Source organism: Anopheles ziemanni, chromosome 2, assembly GCF_943734765.1.
Source record: "Anopheles ziemanni chromosome 2, idAnoZiCoDA_A2_x.2, whole genome shotgun sequence".
Classification (NCBI taxonomy): domain Eukaryota; kingdom Metazoa; phylum Arthropoda; class Insecta; order Diptera; family Culicidae; genus Anopheles; species Anopheles ziemanni.
Window position 1 is genome coordinate 5,357,540 of NC_080705.1, and position 22,022 is coordinate 5,379,561.

Consider the following 22,022-nt stretch of genomic DNA (forward strand, 5'->3'; position numbering starts at 1 on the left):
TTCATGGAGGTGTAAGTGCACACATCGATTTGCTCGCTTGCAGAAACGAGTGAATCCGATAGTGGCAGAGTGAAGCCGAGCGATATAGAGGAATATCCATTCGACTCCGACTCAACGATAGCCGTTACGGAGCGGAGCCGTTATTCAGTTTTTCCCCCATTTTACTCACGCGGTGTACCGGTCGACATTTGAATGCCAATATGGCCGTCATCCGCTCGCCGGAAGTGCTGGTGAACGTTAGCACGTGGTGGATACGGTTCGTGCTGGTGCTGCTGTTCCTGCAGGTGTTCCTGGACGTCGAGACGCTCGATCTAGGTAAGTGTGCGCCTCTGGTGCGTCTGTGCGCTCCCTCCAGAGCTCGATTGATTTACCATTAGTTTCGCAAACACCGACCACCCGGGTAAAGGGGGTTCCGGCAAGAAACTGCCATTCGAGCAACCCGATGTTTGTGTCGCGCTGATGAAATTTACTCCCGGCCAATCTTCGCCCTTCTGCTGCCATGAAGGGTAGAACGAGCTGGTGTGTCGGAGATTCATTAAGCCGGAGGTAATAATCGGCCGCGTTTATCATTGCGCCGGGGCATCTGACGCGTTCGCGGAATCGAACCGGTGTCGGAGTGAAAAACCTCCCCGTTCTGGCGGCAGATGATTGGATCTGTTGACATCAGATCTCATGAAATCCCGCGATGGCATTTAACGAGCAAAAAACGGAGCTTAAAAAATGCAAAGAGAACTCCGAACTCACGGTGCCCGGATAGGTTGCGAGATGCTGGCGAAGCTCTCTGGCGCGCGAGTCGATTTTTTATGGGGCGCCACACGGCGGATCGGCTGTGGATGGCGTTGCGACAAGTGAATAATAATTTAGTCAAACAACCTTATCAATCAGCGAAATAGGCATCATCAACAATCGGTGTCGGTAACGAACTATGAAATGAAGCTCCCGGTGGTGTCGGGCAGAGCTTTAGGTGTCGCTGGTACGAACTGGACCGTTCGGTTGAGTTCCTGCTTTGGCGCTTTAATTGGAAAACGGTTCTGTTGAAAGGAGGGACTGAAAAAAAGGTTATATGTAACATGATACGTTACTAGGAAGAAGCGTGCATATGTGTGTTCTGTAGTCAAAACATGTTGGAATGAACTTTGACGTGTCAAAGCACTATATGTTTACGAAGTAACTCCTTAATTTTTCTTAGAACTTTTATATGTTTAGCACGAAGTTATAAATTCTTGTATCAAACCGGCTTTCTTGGTATCGTTTGATCCTCAGCTATTAACCTGTAACAGTTACATAAATTATTCCTTACCTCAGGAAATGAGAAGTAATCATGCACACCGAAAGCTCGTGCTTGTAAATTGCATTGATGCAGGTCACACGTCCTTTCAGGCGGAAACCTCAAGCATTTCAATTGATTGCAAATTTCCGACCAAACTTCTCGCCGGGAACCACCCGATCACCTCATTATTGCAAAAGACATGCACAATTATTTCAAAACCAAGCTCATTGCAAACTTTACCAGACCCTGGTTGCAGCTCGGGGGGGAAAGGGTTCCCGTCGCCACTGGAATGCGGGGGAGAAGGGTAGGTCGGTTTCCTCCAATCGATTTACATCCGACCGCGCGCGCGCGTTTGTGAAACCAAGGTGAAAATTTCCCGTCAGCGAAAATGAGCTTCTATGGACCGCAGCCCCTCGTGTGTGGCATGTTCCACTCACCTCACAACGCCATCGTGCTTTTCCGGGTAGGGTTCACGCCACACGCTTTGATGTGCACCCGAAAACCGCCCCCTCAAAGTGGGGGGTGGGTGCGAAAATGCACATGAAATGCAACCCACCTTGCATGATGATGATGATGGTTCAAAGAAGCTGCACAAGCTGCACATTCCTGAACCGGCACAATGTCACTCTCATTCAGCGTGGGTGCGTGTGTGTGAGTGTAGGTCGGTGTGCACATTTGCGAGAAATTTAGGAAGCAAATTTTATGGTTCGGAATTTGTAATTTACCACCACCACCGTTGGGTTTTGCCGCTGCCCAACATACTTCCACCCATTCCCTGGCCGTATAGACTTTGCCTGTCGTAATGAGGAACCAAACCTGCTCTATCCGCACCTAGCGGCGCAAGTCCATTGACTAAACTTTATCTATTCAACGCTCTACATTTCGAATACTTCACCCTAGACGGTTGGAATGTTGTGGTTGTAAGCGTTGTTTTTTCCCAATGCAGATACATTCTGCAGCGTGATTCTAGTCCAATCTATTCCAAAATGCAGTTCTTGTTGGAGTGCAGCAGCTTTTTAATGCAGTTATTTAGTGCACAGGCTCTAAGCTAAAGCCTATCCATTCCATCCAGATCCGCGTTGAGTGCGTTTGAAAATGGCTCATGGCTTTACGTTTGTGGTATCTATGAAGATCGTTTCTGCTCGCCAAAATTCCAAATGCTCCTTTTCATAATTCCTTTTCTTAAACGTCGGTAATTTTAGTGCACGCCAAGGGTAGCTTGAAATTTATGGGAATGATTGAGACTCTTCTCCTGAACTCCAACCACCAAACTTTGGGCCAGATGGTTGAGAAAATTCGCAACCGATTTGGGGTTTGAACACTTCAAATTCAAAAATCGATTAAATCCCAAACGAAACCTTGTGCACTAGAGCTGGATGGACTTTTCCGGAGTTTCATATCTGGCCAGATTTGCTGGCGCAGTGTCGGTGGTTGGAAAGGAACGGTAAACGATGGGTTCATTTCGAGTCATTATTCCTGCTGGTGAATGAGAAGAAATCGTCCAGAACTGCGGGAGGCGGGGTGAAAATGCGAGATACTTACTGTCCTATCTTTTTTTGCATACGGCGAAAAAGCATCCTCCCACAGTACAACGGTACGGTGGAAAACCTCTGGCCGAAAGGATACCGAACGGACAAGTTTTTGCAACCAATCATCGTTCATCGCCGGTGCGAGTGGGGGTGGTTGGAAAGCCGGTGGTTGCGAGGGGGAAGGGGGTAGTGAAACAGACTCAGGCACGTTTTGGGCGCTCGGCGAGAGTCCACGGGTCTGGTATTGATTTTATTTATTTACACAAAGTTTTCCGTTTAACTTTCCACACCGCCAGCGGCCCACCGGTGGGGGGCTTTTTCCATTTTCCATCTGGGCTGCCGGTACGGGCACTCATATTTTCACCGCTGGTCTCCGACTCGTCGTTTCTCTCGCAGGCACAATCTCGTTTCTGCATTGTAAGCCTTATGCTTCCGTTTCGGAGAACTCGTCTCATATTTCCTATTACTAATTGCACGAAGAACGGGATGGAAGGGGGGGAGGAGTGGGAGGGAGGGACTGTCTATGCTCCAAACCGGGATGGACCGGCTGCAAACATCTTCATTTAACGATCTCCAGACAATGTTGCTCTTCTCACTTTTCGCACCGGCCGACGGAATGCGGCCAGGCATTGGAACCCTCCAGTGGAAAGGAGGTTGTGTGCGAGTGGGCTTGGGGGAAATACATCGGAAATATGTTCTACGGACATAGTGCTCCCATGCCGCCCGAGGCACCGAAGTGCAAACAGTCACGCCGTCCCGTGCCGAACACCGAGGAGGCCGGAGAGTAAAAGTTATCACTTTTCATTTCGTTTTAAATTTTTGTCATGAATCAGTTCAGTTCCCGGGGAGTAGTAGGGTTTTATGCTGGAGAAATGTGGCTGCACAGTCTGTAATGTAGCGTCCCGGGAGCAGTTCCGGGAACGGAGGCTTCACTCTGGTTCGTTTTGGTACTCCCATTCGACAAACATCAGATCCCGATGACCTGTTGGGCTGACTACAACCGGGAGGAGATGGCAGTGAGGAGCATAATTTCAATTTCAACACAACATTTGTACACTGACACAACGGACCCTTGGTCCCCCTGATAGATAGATGGAAGGGCGTCGGAACATATTCCACCCCCCGACGCTCCTTCCCGAAAATGTCCGCCAGAAATCACAACTTCTCATTCTAAACCGAACACATATGGAACGGGCAAGAGAGAATTACGACCAACTTGCAGAAAAAGATGCACAAACGTTCAAACAAACACACCCACACACTATTTGCGGTCGTTAAAATATGCAAATAAAGTTCCCGGGGCAGTTTTTACCCAGTTTTGTGTGAGGCTTAAGGAGATAACTTTGACTTTCGACCCCGAAGAGTTTGAGAGCCGGACGAAGAGCTTCGCGTCGGTCGTCAGTTCGTTTGCAATACTTCCGCTGTCAGGCGTTTAAGCAAGAGTCAAGACTGAGAGAGGGAACGATGGCCCCCTGCCCTCGCCAAACCAATTTGCTCAACTTGTAAAGCCACAAATTGGTCGTAAAGTTGCACATACACTATCCATTCTAAGTTTTGCATTAAACTCCGGCAAGGTTTGCTATTGTTGTGTTTGGCTACGACTGGATTGCGTATGCGCTTTATGTTTCACTTTCATTTGAATGGAACCTAATTAGGTAGAAGTTCCTGTGCAACTTCATGAGTTAAAAGTATATTTTTTTGTGATATAAGAATATTAGATCTTTTAAGTATTTTTAAATTTTACCACCCCAACTTTGGGTTAAAAATCATTCAAGTCAAGGTTCAAAAGCGAAAATCTTTTCTGAAAACGACTCACTGGACTGGACATAACTTTCCGCCACAGAAGGCGAATGAATAATTTACAACAGATGCTGCTGAACTTTGGGAAAATTGGGAACCATTAATCATTCTCCAGTTGCGCCCGTGTATGTGTGTGCATGTGCCCATGTTGATGCAGAGGTCTGTAATTTTCTTTATGGTTTCTAAGATGCGAAATATTTGCGAGTTAATCATCTCCCTCCCGATCCACGAAAATGGTATCCTCTGGTTCAGCCTCGCTCGGTTCCATTTCTCACAAAAGCCACACCGTGAAGTTGCGCTAAAGAGTGGTATATCAAGCCAACGATCCTACAATTAACGTTTTAAAATGATCAATGAAGTCAATTTACCTCCGTCCAATGCTTGACCGGGAACGTGCCAATTTGGTGGACCATTCGTTTTCATCTCGGTTCCGATGTGAAAATCGCTTTCCGTATGGTTTAAACTTTATGCTGTCTGGTAATTGAAATTTGGAACACTTTGCTGAATTTATTATTCCATCATGTAACATTACCCGAATTTGTGATGGAACAAAACGGAGTTAAAGAAATTCGCACAAAACGAGTGTTTGCTGAAAAATAGCATACAATAAAATTTAAATTTTCATTGACTTCTTTGAGAGGCTTATGCAAAAGGCATGGTACTGTGAAAAAAAATGTTATTTATTAGAAGGGTGTGGTCCTCCCGATTCCTATTTAAATTTGTATGTATCGGGTTCCAACACCTCATCGAAAGCATTCACAATCCAAATTGATATCTTTATCGATATCTACAGTATGTCCCATAAAAAAATGCGAAAATTTTCAATGCTTATTTTTGGGTAACTTTAAACGTTATTTTTACGGTGGTCATGTGTGTGTGTAATCATCTGGTAGTATACTATGAGAAGATGTAACCAAAGAAGTGATTCTCGAGTAATAAAGTTGAGAAAAATGTACGTTAATACATTGTGATTAGTTTACTGCTCGCCCAAATGCCCGTAAAACAAATTGTATCGATCGCGGGATGCCACCTGGCTACTGTTTACCGTATCCAACGATCACTCCTTGATGGACCACATCCCATGATGCCAGGAAGTGGCCATTCACGGTCCACTCGCACGCCAAAGGGCATCAGATCAATGAGGGGTTGAGTGAGACAAAATCGTAGCAGATCGATTAGGAAATCGGCTAAGGAAGCCGATATTTCAAAATCTACCATGCATCGGTTGATCAAACATGACTTGAAATGTTCGTCCAGAGTCAGAGTAAAGCGTCACCTTGTAACAGACCGAATCAAACAACTACGGCTGGAGTTCTCGACACGTTTGGTGTCAACATCAAAACAAAAGAATACCGTCGTCGTATTCTCTGATGAAAAAATGTCCATCGTCGATCCCGTGTCTAACACACGTACAGACAGGTTTATAACTCCCAAGAAGATTGAGGATGTTCCAGAGACCCTGAAAATCAAGTTTACAACCAAACATTCGGCCGGAGTCATAGATTTTGAGACCATTTCGCCCAATAGCTTTAAAATGCCATCAGCATTCATCAAAGCTGAATTAAAATTTAATACCGAGGTTAATTTGAACATTTTGTAGGACCACGTTCTGCCATGGATAAAAGCAAACTTTGGAGCACAAAAACACATCATTTTCCAATAGGTTGGAGCCCCGTGACGTACTTCAAAAAGGACTCAACTATGGCTGAATAAAAACATGGAATTTTGGGCTATTACATTTGACCTCCCACCAGTCCGGACTTGAATCCTTTGGATTAAACAACATGGGCACATGCTCAGGTTAAAGCCTGTGAACGTTCTAGCACCATCGTTGGATCCCTGACAGCTACAATTGCCAAGGCGTGGATCTCGAAAACTGATTCATACATTGAGAAGATATGCTCTCGATTTTGTCCCCGTATGGAGGAGGCGATCAAGAAAAATGGTATACCAAATTATTAATGTAATCATTTAAAGCTTAAAAAACGATTCCCTTCCTTAAATTACAATTTGTTTGATTATTTTGTTTGAAAAAAATTATTTGAATCTAAGGTACCGATTTTCGCATTTTTTTATGGGACATACTGTAGAGTTTCAGAAGAGTTATAAGAAGAGTATGAAATAAGCAATCTTTTTTAAATTTATTGATTTGGAATCTTTCGATTCAAATTTCAAACTCAACCAGGAATGTTGTTCGAGGTTGGATAAAAAGATGCAACTTCTCGTGCGCTTCCCTTGTTGAGCTTTTCCAATAAAAGCCATTTGTTTTCCTTCCACATCTTCTTGCATGTTTGATGAAATCTTTGATTACATTTTTTTTTTTGGTTCAAATTCGCGCGAAACCACATTTTGTGGTCGATTGGTCGATTTCGCACCGTTCCGGGACGGTCACTGTTCCGACCTCATGTCGTTGATTGCCCCTTGGGAGCTTGTTATAATTTCATTTTTAATTTCCGAACCGACGGCAAGGCGGGTTTTTTAAGGGATCGGCCACATCCAGCCCTCTTTCTACAGCGACGTTCGGATTAGTATCGGGTCGCCGGCACGCTCTCGATACCTTTTTTCGCCGAAGGGTCGGCGCATCCTTGCGGTTGATTACATTTTGTGAATCTTTTACCTTATTATATTACTCCCGAGCCTACGTTCTGTTCTGGAAAGCCGGGAAAAAGGGCACGGAATAAGGGCACGGTGCACACGCGATGGTTAACCGAAGCATAATCGGTTCGGCCCCGAAATATAGGGAGATCCCAAAATAAAAAAAGGATCATAACCACCATCCTCCCGTTGGTTTTCGCCTCGGTGAGGTTAGTTTGTCAGCGCCTGGAAGACTTCGCGTTCCCGGACCGCAAACCCCTCGCCAACCCACGGCGTGGTGCAATACTCCTTCCCACAGTCCGGAGTCCGGTCCATCAACGCAATTTTGTGGGCTCCGTCGGGCGTTCGGGTTGATTCCCTGGGCGAGATAACCGACGGCCGGCCGTATTCTTCCTTTGGGCTTCGTCGATTCGTCGATCCCGGGCCAACGGCTTTGGGGGCAATAAATTGCCAACTTAATGAGACAGATGCAACCACGTATCGGGCTCGTAAATCCGCGGCTACTCAAATTCCTGCGAACGTTTGGTCGTTCGGTGGAAACCGTTTGGTGGAAGTTGTTGGTTTCATCCATTTTGTCTTCCTTCCCTCCACCACAGATTTGGTTGGCACTTTTATTATTGTTAGTGCTCGATTCCTTCCCATTTCATTTTGCTTCCACCGCAAAGGCCGCTTAATATCTCAGCCGCCCTTCCTCACGAGAGACCAAACAAGAATACACCCCCCATCCCTTTCGGCATTCGATGAGTTTTCTCACCAGGTCGCAACTTCTTTTTTTATATCGAGCTGCCATCAAAATACATCATAAATGTAATGAAATTTGCAATCGAAGCCGATCCGTCCGCGAGGTTTTCTGAATGGTCGTGAGATAAATTCCGGCACGGTTGAGAACGTCGTCGCTGTGGTTTTATTGGCCTTACGTTCCATTTGCCTTTGCGTCGTCTTCGGTGGTTCGTGAGAATCTGCCCTGCCCGGTTGTTATAAATGCAAAAAGGGATCGTTTGGAGGCAAAATATTGCAGCTAGCAAAGTCAACAGAAGGCACCGAAGTTTTACAACTGCACTTCTGAAATTGAATTAATTTTGAGCTGAATTACGGACCGAACGGGTTGGTGGTTTCGGTTCTTATCGTGGGAAAAGTGCAGTCAGATTTGTTTTCTTGTTTTTTGCTAACAATAAACAAGTACTGGGACAATATTTCCCGCAGTTCGATTAGAAACATTTTTGTATTTTGTGTGCTACAATCGTAAAACCATGACGTTTCTTTTGGAATGTAAGTGTACACCACATTCGAGCATTCACTTCCCAATACATCGTATCCCCGTTTTCCTTGCCTTTTAACTTCCAATGGCGTCCAATAAATCACGTAATTGACAAATGGGAATAAAGGAATTCCACCGGTATAAAAATAGGATCAACCTTTACCGAGCGAGTGAGAAACCACGAAGAAAAATGGCTGTAATGGAAGCCCATTCTTCATGCCCGATACGGAGGTGAAAGAATGAAACATCCGATCGACTGGAAAGACGGTGTGAAATCGGTCACAAAAAAGGTGGAAGAAGAAGTAGAGGCTAAGAAGAACCATATCCTCGACTCACCTCTACCACACGGCTGGTACCGAACCCTTGAATTATGTTTGAGACCGGTCAAGTGTCATCTAATATGAATCATTTATTTCAATTTCCCGATTCCCGAGCGGCATTCCACGTGCGGACGCAATCGATTCCGAAGGCGAAGGAACGGAAATGGGCACGAGAAAAAAAACGGTTTGTTCAAACCAACCCCCCCCGACCATCATTGCCGGGGGGATGGAAATGTGCGGGAGTGAGGGTGGTTTTGGAGTTCGTAGGTTTTATGGGGAGTGTTTTTGTGGTTCTTGGATCTCCTCTTCTTCACCGCCTTCGGTTGATTCAATTTGATGTTTGTGGTATCGATTACTGTGTTTTCCTCGGGCGGCAGTTTTCATCACAGGTCGGTCGCAAAAAAAACAAACGATGGCTTTTCCTAGCTTTTCCTTGGCGGTCAGGATCAATATTTTGTTTTATTTTGGCTTTCTAGGAGTTAGCTCTACCTTTTCACCTTTTGGTATTTTGTTTTTATTAATCTCGCAAAGTTGCTTCGTTTAAATTGGTATGTTTATTTTTCATCTTTGCTTCCCATTTTTTTTTTTGCTATGTCTACGCCCCCCACCACAACGACAACCTTTCGTCAAAGCATATTCTAAATATCATCTTTTGCCCACAGTCACGCACGTACGGCCCGCGATGGAAAAAGGGTTCAGGGTTTTCCGAGTACCGGCTCTTTTTCTCCTCCAGTCTTGAGAGAGTAGATCGATCTTTCGAGTCGATATGAAAGAAAATTTTCTTGGTGATTTTGTTTTCACCGTTTGCTCACGGTTGCCGCAACCTTGTCTTAAACCATGGGAAAATCAATTTCCCGTTGCGCCCGAGGACACGAAAGGTGTGCTATGGCGGGGTGGGGAAATGCGGAGCATGATGAAAATGCTTTTTACTCATCGATGCGAGATGAATTTAAATGAGTCCAAGGGCATCGACCCAGGTCGGGTAGAGCGAACTTGACGGGAGGGTTCAGGAGGTAAAATTTGTGCACGTTTATTATATTTTTATTGCCCACCCGCTGTACCTTTTCCAGTTTTCCATCGCGTCCAAAGCGAAATTTTCACCTAAATTCGCCATATTGGAGAAGGGACGCAATACCGAGCGATGGCTTTGAGAGTGTACTGTAGAGTTAAATTTATTACTTGAGAAGTTTACGCTCGAGAACAATTTGGAGCTACATAACATAACAATGCACGTTTTCCCATCAATGAACCGAGCATGCATTGTTTCTGAGCAATCGATGTTTAGTGTGCGTAAATAAATTTCTTCAGGAGTGGTTTGCCAACAAACTTGTGGTTTTACTATCTACTCGACCATTCTACACTGGGTTTTATTATGTAAATGTTCCATTAAAAACCATATTTACTACCTTTTGAATAGCTTTCCCAGCTGCGGCTTCGAAATTTTATTCCAATTTACCAAACGGAAATTTTATCGGTTCGAATAATATCTTAATCCTCACGCTATCATTGTCCAGTAAATTGAGTAATGAAGTTTTGAATCAACTTTTCACTCCTTTTGGAGATGTGAACATGAGAGTGCAACAATTTTCGCAATTGTACGCCTACTTCCAAACACAAAGAAAAACAGAAAATCATGTTTCACCTATGCGCCATCGTCGCGTGAAAATCGTGACAGCTCGCCGATGTTATCGATGCATCGGCAAGCGGTCGCTTTTCTGGTCGGTTCTACTGCAAGTAAACCCCGACTTTCGTTGGCGCCTACAATGCACTCCAGTGCTACTACTCCAGTGACATTTAAACCCTTTTCCCAGTCGTCTCCCTCGATGGTGTCCTTCGGTGTTCGTCAACGAGCCTTGGCGTCAGCCATCACCACCCGCTTCCTCCCGTGGGACTCGGAGACCCCGGAGTCTGTCAGGCGAAAATCAATATTTTATGTCACGAGCTGACCTTTCGCGCTGCCACCGCGGCATGACTGGGCCAGCCGAAAATTCGTCCCATTCCGTCCTCGGAATCCCTTTTTCCCGGGCGAATTTGAAAATGTGCCGGCAAAGTTGACGAAAGCAGCGGCCGCGCGAAACACTCCCCCGTGCAACATTTGCATATTGCTGCAGCCTGTGAATCATTAAAACAATGCTCGCTGACCCAGTTTGTGCACCGCACCGTCGTCGATGACATTCGCTCAAGGATGAATGCAATGGGCCCGCTTTTTTGGCCCGCCTTAGTCCAGTGGGGGCTTTCGGCTACATCAGGTAAAATTGGGCCAGTTAGTAAAACACGCACACATACCCGCTGATACATGATGCGGATGCAGCAATATTATTAATGGGCCCTGCAGTTTGTGCAAAACCCTTTCGCAAAATTCCCGCGAGATAGACGCTGCATCTGCTGCATTTTAAGTCGCAAATTTTGCACACACTCATTTGTTGTTGGTAGGATGAAATCAGTTGTCGGTCGGTATTTGGGATTCAAATTTTTGCTAAATAATATTGTTCTAACCTTGCGTCTGCTCACTCAAACATTCTTCATGTGCACGCTCGGATTAATTCCATTCGTGTTGTTCCACCTTTAAAACCACTGGAGAAGCAAAAACAACTCCAAAGGATTTCAAAGGATGGTTAAAAATGCAAAGAACTTCAACCCTTTTGTTTGCATCCCACCCACATTCCCTTCGGCAGGAATTTAAGGTGCGTGAAATGAGCCAAAGAAACAAGACAAACAACGCAAAGGCAATATTAAAATTCTTTCAAAAATTTTAACTCACCGAAAATCTTCCGACCAACAATAACCAAAACCTCGTTATCCTTCTTCGTACTTTTTTGTGGAGAAATTCTTTTTTTTTTTAATTGCCTAAACTTACCGAGCGGAAGGTGTGGGTTTTGTAATAATATAAAAATACCTGGCGTGCTCTCCTTCTCGTTTGGTGGATTCTCGAGGAGAAATACCTTTTCCAGGTTGGTAAAAATATGCAATCCAGGTATTTTTCGTAGAGGATGAGCCAAGGCGAGGGGTGGCGTTGTGCAAAAATGTATTCATGTAACAAAATAATATGATCGGCCTGCGGGGTGATGTACCTTCGTGTGTTTGCTTCTATGCATCGTGGTATAATGATGACGAACGTTGCCATAGGGGGCCTAACTGAAATGCAAACAACCATAATAATTGTTAAGCGTACAATGTTAAACCAATCTGAAAGATTGAAATGTCTGTCGATGAATGAAATATGAAATATGAAAACTCTAGACGACTAAAGTGAGATAAATGTAACGTTCCTTCGTTTCATGGCAACGAAAACATTCCGCAACACACAACGAATTTCACTATGTACTAACAAATGGTTACAATAGATATTTAGAATGTTCCTATATGTGCTGACATTCAAAACGCTATGCGTATAAATAAAGCTAGGGTGCTTTAAGAATGGTTTTCGATGGGTTGTTTCACGAAATAACGTCTCTACCAGTTTTCCCTCGCCAAAACCGGGTACCTAGGCAGCATGTAAACGCCTCCGGGAAATTTTCCCTCTTGCAGGTGAATTGTTACGCCTTTCCCTCCTTCCCGAACGGAAGCGACGGCGGTCGATATTCGATTTTTCAATCCAAAAGTATACCATCCCTGCGGGCAAGATATTTTGCCAGTGATTGATGGGGACGATGACGGTGGCATGAAGCTACCCGATACGATCGATTGACGGGTTCTATGAGCCTACGGTTTCGTTGCGGAGGTTTTCCACCAGCGGCAGTTAGTGTTTTGGTGCTTCAAACATCCTTTCTTTAGCAAGAAACATCTTCCTGGCTTCGCTTTTCGCAAGAAAAACACAGGACAAATGGACGTACGAACCCCTTCTTTGTAAAATTGTTTCTTGAAGGAGTTGGGAAGAGGACGTATTTCGCTGCTTCTTCTGCTATTGCCTGCGGGATTTATTTATCCTTTCTATGATAATGCGTTTGTTTTTTTTTATGAACCATTGCTTTTGAATGGATTTTACGTGTTGTTTATCCAATCCCACTGGTGAAATATAGTTCTTTTTAAAGTGAATATTCATAACCACAGCAAACACTTCCCCGGATAGCGAAATCCAATTTAGAATTTATGGGAAGCTCTACATTAATTTCGATCGTCTTAGAGTTTCTTTTCGTGTTTCCCGAACAACCCTTCGATCCACACCCGGGGTGCAGTAAACGATGCAGTTTTCGACACCACTGGTACAATAAACTGCAACTGCAACTTACTTCAATTTCGTTACAAACTCCACGTCCACTCCGAGACTCCCGAGACTCGCCGGCAAGAAGCAGAAGAAAAAGAAAAATTCGAACCAAACAGCTTTCAAAAATGAACTTCTCCCCGGAGAGACTGTGTCCAACTTTTCCGCCCCCCACCCCTTCCTGTGGTACGGGAAAAACCCCATAGAACGACGAGCGCACTCGGGAAGAGTTATCCGTCGAGGAAGTAAGTTTGGCCCGTTGCACTCGAGTCAGCCAGCCAGCCAGCCATTTTCCGGGCGTCATGGACGTCGCCGGGACTTCCGGGCTGTGGTGGCGATAGCCGGGATAGTTCATTCACAGTTTGGGCTTGCTGGTGGTGCTGCTTTGTTGGCCCCGTTTTCCCTTCACTCCGTCCCATTTTATAATTCATGTTTGTGGAAGCATAATAAATCACCCCGTTCAATAAAAGTTCGCCCACCCCACCCCCCATTTTCCCGCCGGGCGAAAGGATGTCCGTCTTAAGATTGCGACAAAATTCACAAACGCTTTAAAGACCCGGGCAAACAGTGAGGGCTAGGCAAATCAAGAGCGACACAGGACGGTTGAAAGATTGTAGTTTCAAGTGCGCTCCGGAGAAGTGTGCGACCGTCTTATGCGCTCGCGTCCGCCAACGATGGACGGCCGATGTCGGAAGCCATTACTCGATATCGGATCGCATTATCTAAACCCTTTTTTTCTCACATCGGGTGCACGAAAATGCAATAACTATACATCATCTTTCGAAAGTGAATATGCGAATGTACGCAGAATAAACGCTCCAAAAGTGGGAATTAAATGTAGTGCAGTGTCAGTGTATGCATCCCGAAGAAAAGGAGAAAAAAACGAGGTGCAGACAATTTATCGACCCACCCGGAATCGACGTGGCCAACGAGAATCGACTAGACGGACGAAAACGAGTGCAAAAATCGCGCCCAGTGAATGATAAACCATCGTCGATAAAGAAATCGATTGAACGTAATTTAATAAACGTTACGGCTGGTTTAATGGGCGTGTAAAAAGCAACGGCTGGCGGGCGAAATTGGTTTTATGCTCCACCGGCCTCGGGTCGGTTTCTTGTTTGTTTAGGTTTAAGACGGTTAAAAACAGCATCAGCGCGAAGCGAGAACAGACACGTTTAGGATTGAATTCGATTCTACACCTCCACATTATTCGAAGGTCACTGGTTTTCGAGCAGAGAGACTGAAAGGAAGAAAAAAACGAGAGCTCAACCTCAACGTAGTCGATCGAATGGTGAAGATTTGCGGGAATCGAATTTAAAATAATCTTGAAATAGAACGGACGATCTAACCTTCAGTTTGTGGTCTGTTTTCATTTCGGGTTTTTTTTTTGGAGAAATCTCGCGTGCTCCATGGGTCACGCTTTAATTGAACCACGAAATGTATCGCCCATCGAGCGGACGTTGCCGACGGTTCGTTCGTTCGTTCGTTCGTTCTGTTGATTCGCTAATGATTGTCCCATTGACCCGCATTTTCGGGGCGAAGATTTTCACCCTTTGCTTTCCATCAGCATCGACTGGTGACTTTGCTCGCTAATTGGAAAGATGCGATGAAAAAACGCCACCACCACAAAAAGGAGGAAAGAACATCTTGCCCTCACGTTTTAGCGTTCGAACTTGGGCAGGGGTTGGAAGAAAAACTATGAACGATTTGCATTTTCTGGCAAGCAACATTTTGGGGCCCGCTCGGAGGATCGGAAGAAACGTTCGGTGGTAGCATAAATTTTAAACTAATTAGCGATTACATTCATAAGCGGACGTTTATGACCATGCGAACACTAATCAGCATGAACTTTGTGGTGGAAAGCAGTCAATCGACTCGTGTTTTTAGCAAGTGGCATTTAAGTTAAGTTTTAACTCCTTAAGGGTTTACTTCGACAACAAAACTGAACCCGTTACAGTTGTATTTTTAAACTTATTTTAGAGTAATGATTTGTACTGATGTTAGTTTATAGTATCAGGGCGTTTTAGATATTTTGGCAAAATGAATCGTTTAATGCTATTTTCCCACATGTCTTCTTCCAGCCCTAACCGAGGAAAAGCTTAAGAATGCTTGCCGGGAAACGGTGGTGTTGTTCGAAAGTTCTTAAATTAGCAAAGACGCCAACGTTGACGAGGCTCATCATCATCAGCATCATAATTTTAATCATCGGCACGCCCCGCTGTTTTGTTATTTTTTAATTCCATCCGCCTGCCTCTGTATGTGTATGTGTGTGTGTGTGTCTGCTTTGTTCCGCTCGGTTGCGGCCGGCTTTTTTTTAAGCCGTTTCGTTTAACTTCTCGCCTGCGCAAGCATAAGCATAATGCTTTCACGCTTCTTTGGCAAGCAAAATGAACAGTATAGCGAAGGAAAAATAAAAACCTCACAACAAGTGATCCTCCGTCGCTCTGACATATTTTTTCTACCATCCTTCTAGGTAGGTTTTTCTCCCCATCGCCATCGTTGATGGTTATGCAAATTAGTGCGGGAGCAATTATGTATGCAAATTGCGGTTTCATAATACGCTTATGTTTATCCGTTGCCTTTTAACCGATCCTGTTTCGGTCGTTTCAGGGGAGGAGGGGGGCGAAAAAACGCCATACCCCCCGGGGGTGGCGTCAGTCGCCAGGAAAAGGTTTCTGGTATTTTACCGCGCCCATTTTTCCCGCCATGGAAAGTCAATTGTTTTCATTGCCAGCCATAAAGTTCAATCTTCTGCCTCCCTCACGATTGGAACCGACCCGACCAAGAAGAAACAGTTTCGGTTCTGTTGATGTTTCTCACGATCATCCCGGCTAAGAAAGGGGGGTTCAAGATAATATACCATTCCTAGGATAATGTTCCGCTAGAGATTGGCAAAGGCGAACGTACCCGGTTTATGACTGGCTACCTAAATAAGATCATAACTTTCATCCCCTCGGTCGGGGCGGCCTTTGGTAAGATTGATAGTGTAAATCAATCAAACTTTTAGCATAACAATTCCGCTCGTTTCGGGCAATGAAACGGAATCTTCTGCCAAATCTTTCTCTCCCGAAGTAAGTGTGTAAAAAGTGATTTGCATAATTATTGCATTTTCCCCTAATCTCGCGAGTTAGGTTCCCCCCTCACGAGTTTGTGCTCCAAGAAGCCGAAAACTTTTGGTTGGAAGAAATCAATTCCTGCTTCGTAACACAATCGGTAACATTAAACCACTTTTTGCCCGAAAGTTTCATCATTCACCTGTTCGCTAGCAGCTATCGGTTGGGGTATTTTTCCTTGGCGAAAAACAAGGAAAAACCTTGCGCCCTTTTGCCCGGTAAAACAGTGAGGTAAATTTCCGCCCATCGCTGGAAGCAAAATAATCTCGTTTTTTCGTGAAGTTTGTTACACCCGAGCCCGAGAGTTTTCGGGTGGAATTTGAGCGAAGAGACCTTCCCTTCCATCCAACCTTTCCTGAAAACCCCCTTTGTGCAAATGAACGCTACGCTATGGTGGCTGACTGACTCACCGAAAAGTTCATGAAAACAAAGGGAAACGCATAATCTGCTGATACGGCGGTGCTCGCGAAATGCTTCCCAAACGACGCCCGCAGCTCAGAAGCTCTTCCGGTGAAATGAGTTTATCCACTGACGGGCGGAAAACGGGCGAAGGTGATTTCCTGAAGGCTTCAGTAATCTCGTTTCTGGCGATGAAGTATTTTTTGAAGCGTGTTTGGACAGTGAGCGAGGAAATGCAGGCGAGATGCACTTTGATGATGATGATGATGTCCCTGTAAAGTAAATATAGTTGGCTTTGATGTTTGGCTCTTTGTGGTAACGAGAAGCCAAAAGCAAACGGCTTTGGACCAGGTTCGCCTCCGAGAATGCACTTTAGTGCATCTGAAGTCATGGGACAAATCCAAACAAATAACGTCAAGATTGTTTACTGCTGATCAAGAGCTAGAACAAAAGATTATGAAATCTTCCTCAAACGAGGTAGGTGGTTCTTGCTGGCGCAAAACTTTTCCTTGCCGAGATTTTTCCGACCACGGTTGCAGGACTTTTTCTCATATCCTGGGCGTATCGAAGAAACCCTCCCCACAAATATCCGGCCTCATTGCGGCGGGCAAAAAAAAACAATACCGTGGATGGACCGAAATCTGCCGCCTATTTTCGGTCCATTTGGCACTCGGTTACGGAACCAATATTGCACTACATCCGATTAATTTCCTGTGCCGAACGGAGCACATCTCGGGTTGGGAGAACAAATTGACCCAGAAAACTATATAGACTCCGAAGCGACACCGAAACCGAAGTAATCAAGCGAACAGGAGCGACTTCATCTCGCTCAGTTTCAGTCGGGTTTGCCGCACAGGAACAGGAAACCAACCTAAACCGCCCTCATCGGGGGCAGGACCTCCTTCCCCGGGACCGATTGCGCTAGTTTGAGCTATTACTTGGCTCGGGGAGATAGGAAAAAATATTAATAATAAATTTGACCGCAATTTTCCGCAGCACACGCGCCCGGCCCTCGGGTGAGCGTGCAGTTTCATGTTGCCGTCTTTTGTAGTCCAGCGTAATCGTATCAGATTTCGGCCCGGAGAACAATGCGATGGAGGCGAGACCTCACCGGGCACGCCAGAAGCTCATCAGCGTCAGCAACATTTTCATGTGGGTGCACCGTACATTTTTGTACGTCTGCCATCATCCCGACGGTATTTGGTTGGTTGTTATAGCTTTTTTTGTCTCTTCCGTTGCTGGGAAAACTTCCTAAATATGCTTAACTCGCCTCTATTGTTTTCCCGCGGACGTGCTCAATTGCCACCGTTCGATTGTGGGGAGAAATCTGGCTGCGATTAAATTTCCCGCCATACCAGGATCTTGTTAATCTCGAACCTGAACAAGGAAGATTTTTATGAAAGACACAAAGATGCAAGAAGTAGAGTTGAACCCTTTCAAGAAATAAAATACATAAGAGTGACTTGTCTAAGAAAATAAAAAGGTTTTTGTGGAAGCAAGTCAAACATAACAGCATAGCATTTATAATGCTAAGTTTAGTCAACAAAAGTATTATGAGTTATGAAAATGAACAGAATTTAGCTGAAAGTGTTGCTTCGCGTATTGACGTACTTAAACTAAACAAGAATCAAATCTTGTAAGAAGCTTGTATGTAGCCCCGACACGCATTTTAACAGCATGACCGTGCTAAAACCGTTACCATATGTGTGCAAATTGCCACACGTGCCCCCATATGTGCGCATTTATGAACAAACTAGCACTTCGCCATTTTGTTGCTCACCCAAACCACATCCCGCGAGCCATCACTGACCATCTCCAAGCCTTTTCGGGACACCACAGCCAGTGTTTGGGGAGTTGCCACATCTCACAGCACCACCGGGTCGATGGTTTCGGTGCAACGTTCCACTTTTGAGTTTTGACCGCGACGTTCCGAAAGCCGCTTCCCTCGGACCGGACTGCAGGCTGCATGGGAGGATGTGGGCATCAATTTCGGTGTTTTTAGTTTTCGAGAACATTTTCGCTCAAACCACCACCACCACCACCACACATTCGCACGTGCGCTTGTTTGCTGCGGCTCGGAATGGCATCCAACTTGGCATTCCCAAAACACGAGTTTGGTGAATTTGTTTCGGACTCCAGCGAACCACCGGGTGGTTGTTTGTTACCTGGTAGGTTGCCTTGTCTTTTTCTACCACCGGGTGGGCAAATATGTATGCAACTCCAAGATTGGGCCCATTCATGTGTGCTTGCTTGGAGGGGGGAGAGGGGTGGCCAAGGAAACGTGTGCACCGGCAAGATAATGTTTTCCTAGCAAACTTATAAACATGTCAAATATTTCTTTACATACCAGTTGACTGCTCGTCCTGGCCATGGACATCCAGACAGACCGGCAACGATGATGCAACGTTGCAATAATAATAATAGTTGTCTACCCCATCGTCCTCCCTCTCATTCTCCCCACCGAACGGGGTGAAACGTTTCTGCAATTTGAAAAGTGCCGTAGATTATGCAACACGGATGGGAAACGGAGGTGGGAAAAGGCGTTGGTTGGCGGTGTTCTCCTGTGTTAAATACATTTCGTATTACAGGCGCAAAAGTATGACGACGGCGTCGGGATCCGGGCCCGATGTCCGTCCGTCAGCATGTATCCGAAGGGCTTAAGTTGTAGCCCAAAGTCGCCTGTCCTGTCGCTCAGAGAAAAGGCGCCTTCTGCTGGCACGACGCAGATATAGAGAAGCCAAAAGCCGTTCCCAGCTGGAGGGGGAAGGGGGCGGGGACTGGGATCCAGCATCTTCATCTGACCGAGCAAGCGGTCAGTGCACAACTGGCCGGGAAAATGTTTTCCCTCCCGAGCAGAGAAGCCCGATGTGGTGGTTGCTTTTCCGATGAAACGACATGCGGCCATGGCGACATTCTTACAAAATGCTTAACGCCGAGATTTGACAAAACGGGTTGCTGCTTGGGAGCAATTTTCCCAACCCCTTGGCGAGGCTGGGAGAGATCGAAGCAGGAAGTATTTTGCGCAAATTGCAGAGACAATGGGCCGTAATTGGGATGTTGTTTGTTGCGGGAGCTGTTTGCTCGGGATTATTGACGCAATTTTTGAACCGACTGTGGGTTTTGGGGGGTTGGGATTAAGAAAATGGTACGAGAAAATTGTGCACCGCAACTGTTTACCGAAAGGAGAATGGGAGACCTTTCTGTGTTGTTCGGTAGGTTTGGATTAAATTTGTAGTCTAGCAAAATGTCGTTGTTTACCGCTAGTGACTGAAAAGTATTAAACGTCTTTTATTTGGTAGGTTTGAGGAGACTCAGATAAATATTTTTAAGGTTTTCTAGTCCTTTAAAAAGCATAATGTACGTATTTGTGAAATACTATTTTCAAAACTACAATTTCTTTGCTTCCAAAATACGTTTCGAATCCTAACTTTTCTTTATCACACAAACACGTCCGATAAACACTCCATCAGACAGCTCATTATTGGGTTATGCAACGACTACCAACTTCGACCGAAGGGACCGAAAATCTCGGCACCACATAAAACAATCGACACACAAACTGCGAATGTCATCAAATTTGCACCCACACATAATGTGTAATCGTGCGTAAAGTCCAGTTTCGCCTTTTGGGTGGGAAATAAAATTAGGCAAAAAGAAGAAGGTTTCAATTTCACAGTCACACCAACCCCCAAAAACCACAGCCCATCACCATTCCGTCAGTCGCCCATCGAAAGATGTCCATGGAGGTTCTCCGCCAGTGAGCCGGCCTTACGCAGTGACCCTTTTTTTTACGGAGATCATTTCCCAAGCTCAGATCGACTAGAGAGACGTCGGATGTGGACTTACGGAGGGGAGTGGTAAAAGAATTAATCTGCTATAAAATTCATATCCGTAAACATAACATAATAGACCCCTCGTGGGACACCAGATAGCAGAGTGGTGGAGAGTTGGAGCAAAGTTTGCTACACTGCGACACATCCTTCCGAAGAGCTTCAGCTTGAGAGCCCTGCCTACCCGAGCGCGGTCACTTGGGAAGATAATTTAATATTTTTATTCGCCTCTCGGCCGGTTCAGAGGATCTTTTTTATGGTGGTTCAATAAACCGACGAGAAATGTCTGACGCATACGAATCGGCAACTTAAGAGAGGTTCGTCTAGAAGGGAAGAACTTGTAGAATCCCTGTGCGGAACATAACCTAACAACATTCTCCACATGTAGGATACGAGGGTTCGATGGAATGTTATCCTACACACACTCACGCCTTCCTCGAACACGTCCGGATACACGTCTTAGGACTTCCCTCGTCCCATCCAACAACTACCCATAAGGAAAGGAAAAACCCCGTTGTCATGCAGTTTTATGACCCTTCCGTTTGGGGACGAGACATGCCCATCATTCTGCGCCAAGCACAGGACATTTTCTTCAGATTCCCCAAGGGTCAATAAACCGTGGTACCGTTGGGTTTGGATTGACATCATCTTCCAATGCAGGTGAGATCCGCCAGAGCCGGAGGAAGTCTAGCGCTGTAAAAGTTCGGAGTCTTACAGAACCTTCCACAGAACCGGTCAGTTTCCTGACTGTTCTTTTGAATAATTAATCCTCGGCCAGTGTTGTTGTTTTTCGCAGCGACCAATTCCAACTTCTACCGCGGAGACGTCGGCCCGTGTCTCGTCCAATAAAGAGCCCTCTTCCGCGCTGGGCAGGAAAAACGCAAGAGCGCAGCGGTGACGGTAACGGAGATTGGCAAAGATTGCCCCGTGGAAGAAAATCAATTTATTATTGATGAAAGTTTTACTTCGTTTCATTTCGGGTCGCTATGGGTTTTTGGTTTGCTTTCGTAACAAGTAGGAAGTGTCCTTTTTCTTGTCTCGTCACGAAACTCCGGAAATATGGCTGGAAGTTCACCGATTGTGCACAGTAGCCTACAATAATAAACAAGTAATATTTTGGTTTTGCTCGAATTGATTTTATTCTTGAACTTATGAACTAGTGAACATCAGCAGAAAGAACTGCTTCATGACGATTTAATAGTACTCTATAATTTAAATAATAAGGACCAAACTTTTAATCATACTTGCTACTGTGCTGAAACTGTTTCTCGGTAAGTTGAGGTTACCTTTCGTGTACAGACTGGCTTCATTTACATGGTCTCCCTCCAAGGGCAAGCGGAGTAACGTTCCGTGGACTTAGGAAAACTAGACAAGAGGTGATTGAGAGTGTCTTTTACTGTCGGGTACTATGCTCGGCCTCGGCCGACCCGATGGTGAACCTGATGGGCCTCGGCAGTCGGTGGAGTCGGTGGAACAGGAAATGCAAAAGAAAAAGGGGGGAAAGCATAAAACAGCACGTCCCAGCCCATCCTCAGACAGGTACAGGTAAACATAAAACCCGACCAGGACCGAACGGCGCATGAGCGAGAATAATAAAAATACATATTTTATTTAGACACGCGATTACTTATTTACAAATTTATACCGTTTGTCAGGCAGCTCTCCGCTTTGCGTTCCGGCCGGTCGTTGTTTCCTTTCCCGGCGCGC

General features: G+C 45.3%; 1 protein-coding gene across 1 annotated transcript in view; it reads left to right on the forward strand.

Moving 5' to 3' along the window:
• Positions 1 to 200: 200 nt before the first annotated feature.
• LOC131281087 (discoidin domain-containing receptor tyrosine kinase B) overlaps positions 201 to 22,022 on the forward strand; it is a 107,227-nt gene continuing 85,405 nt past the window's right edge. Inside the window, exon 1 of the mRNA XM_058310340.1 lies at positions 201 to 315. Within this exon, the coding sequence (XP_058166323.1) occupies positions 201 to 315 (115 nt within the window). The remainder of the gene's footprint in view (positions 316 to 22,022) is intronic.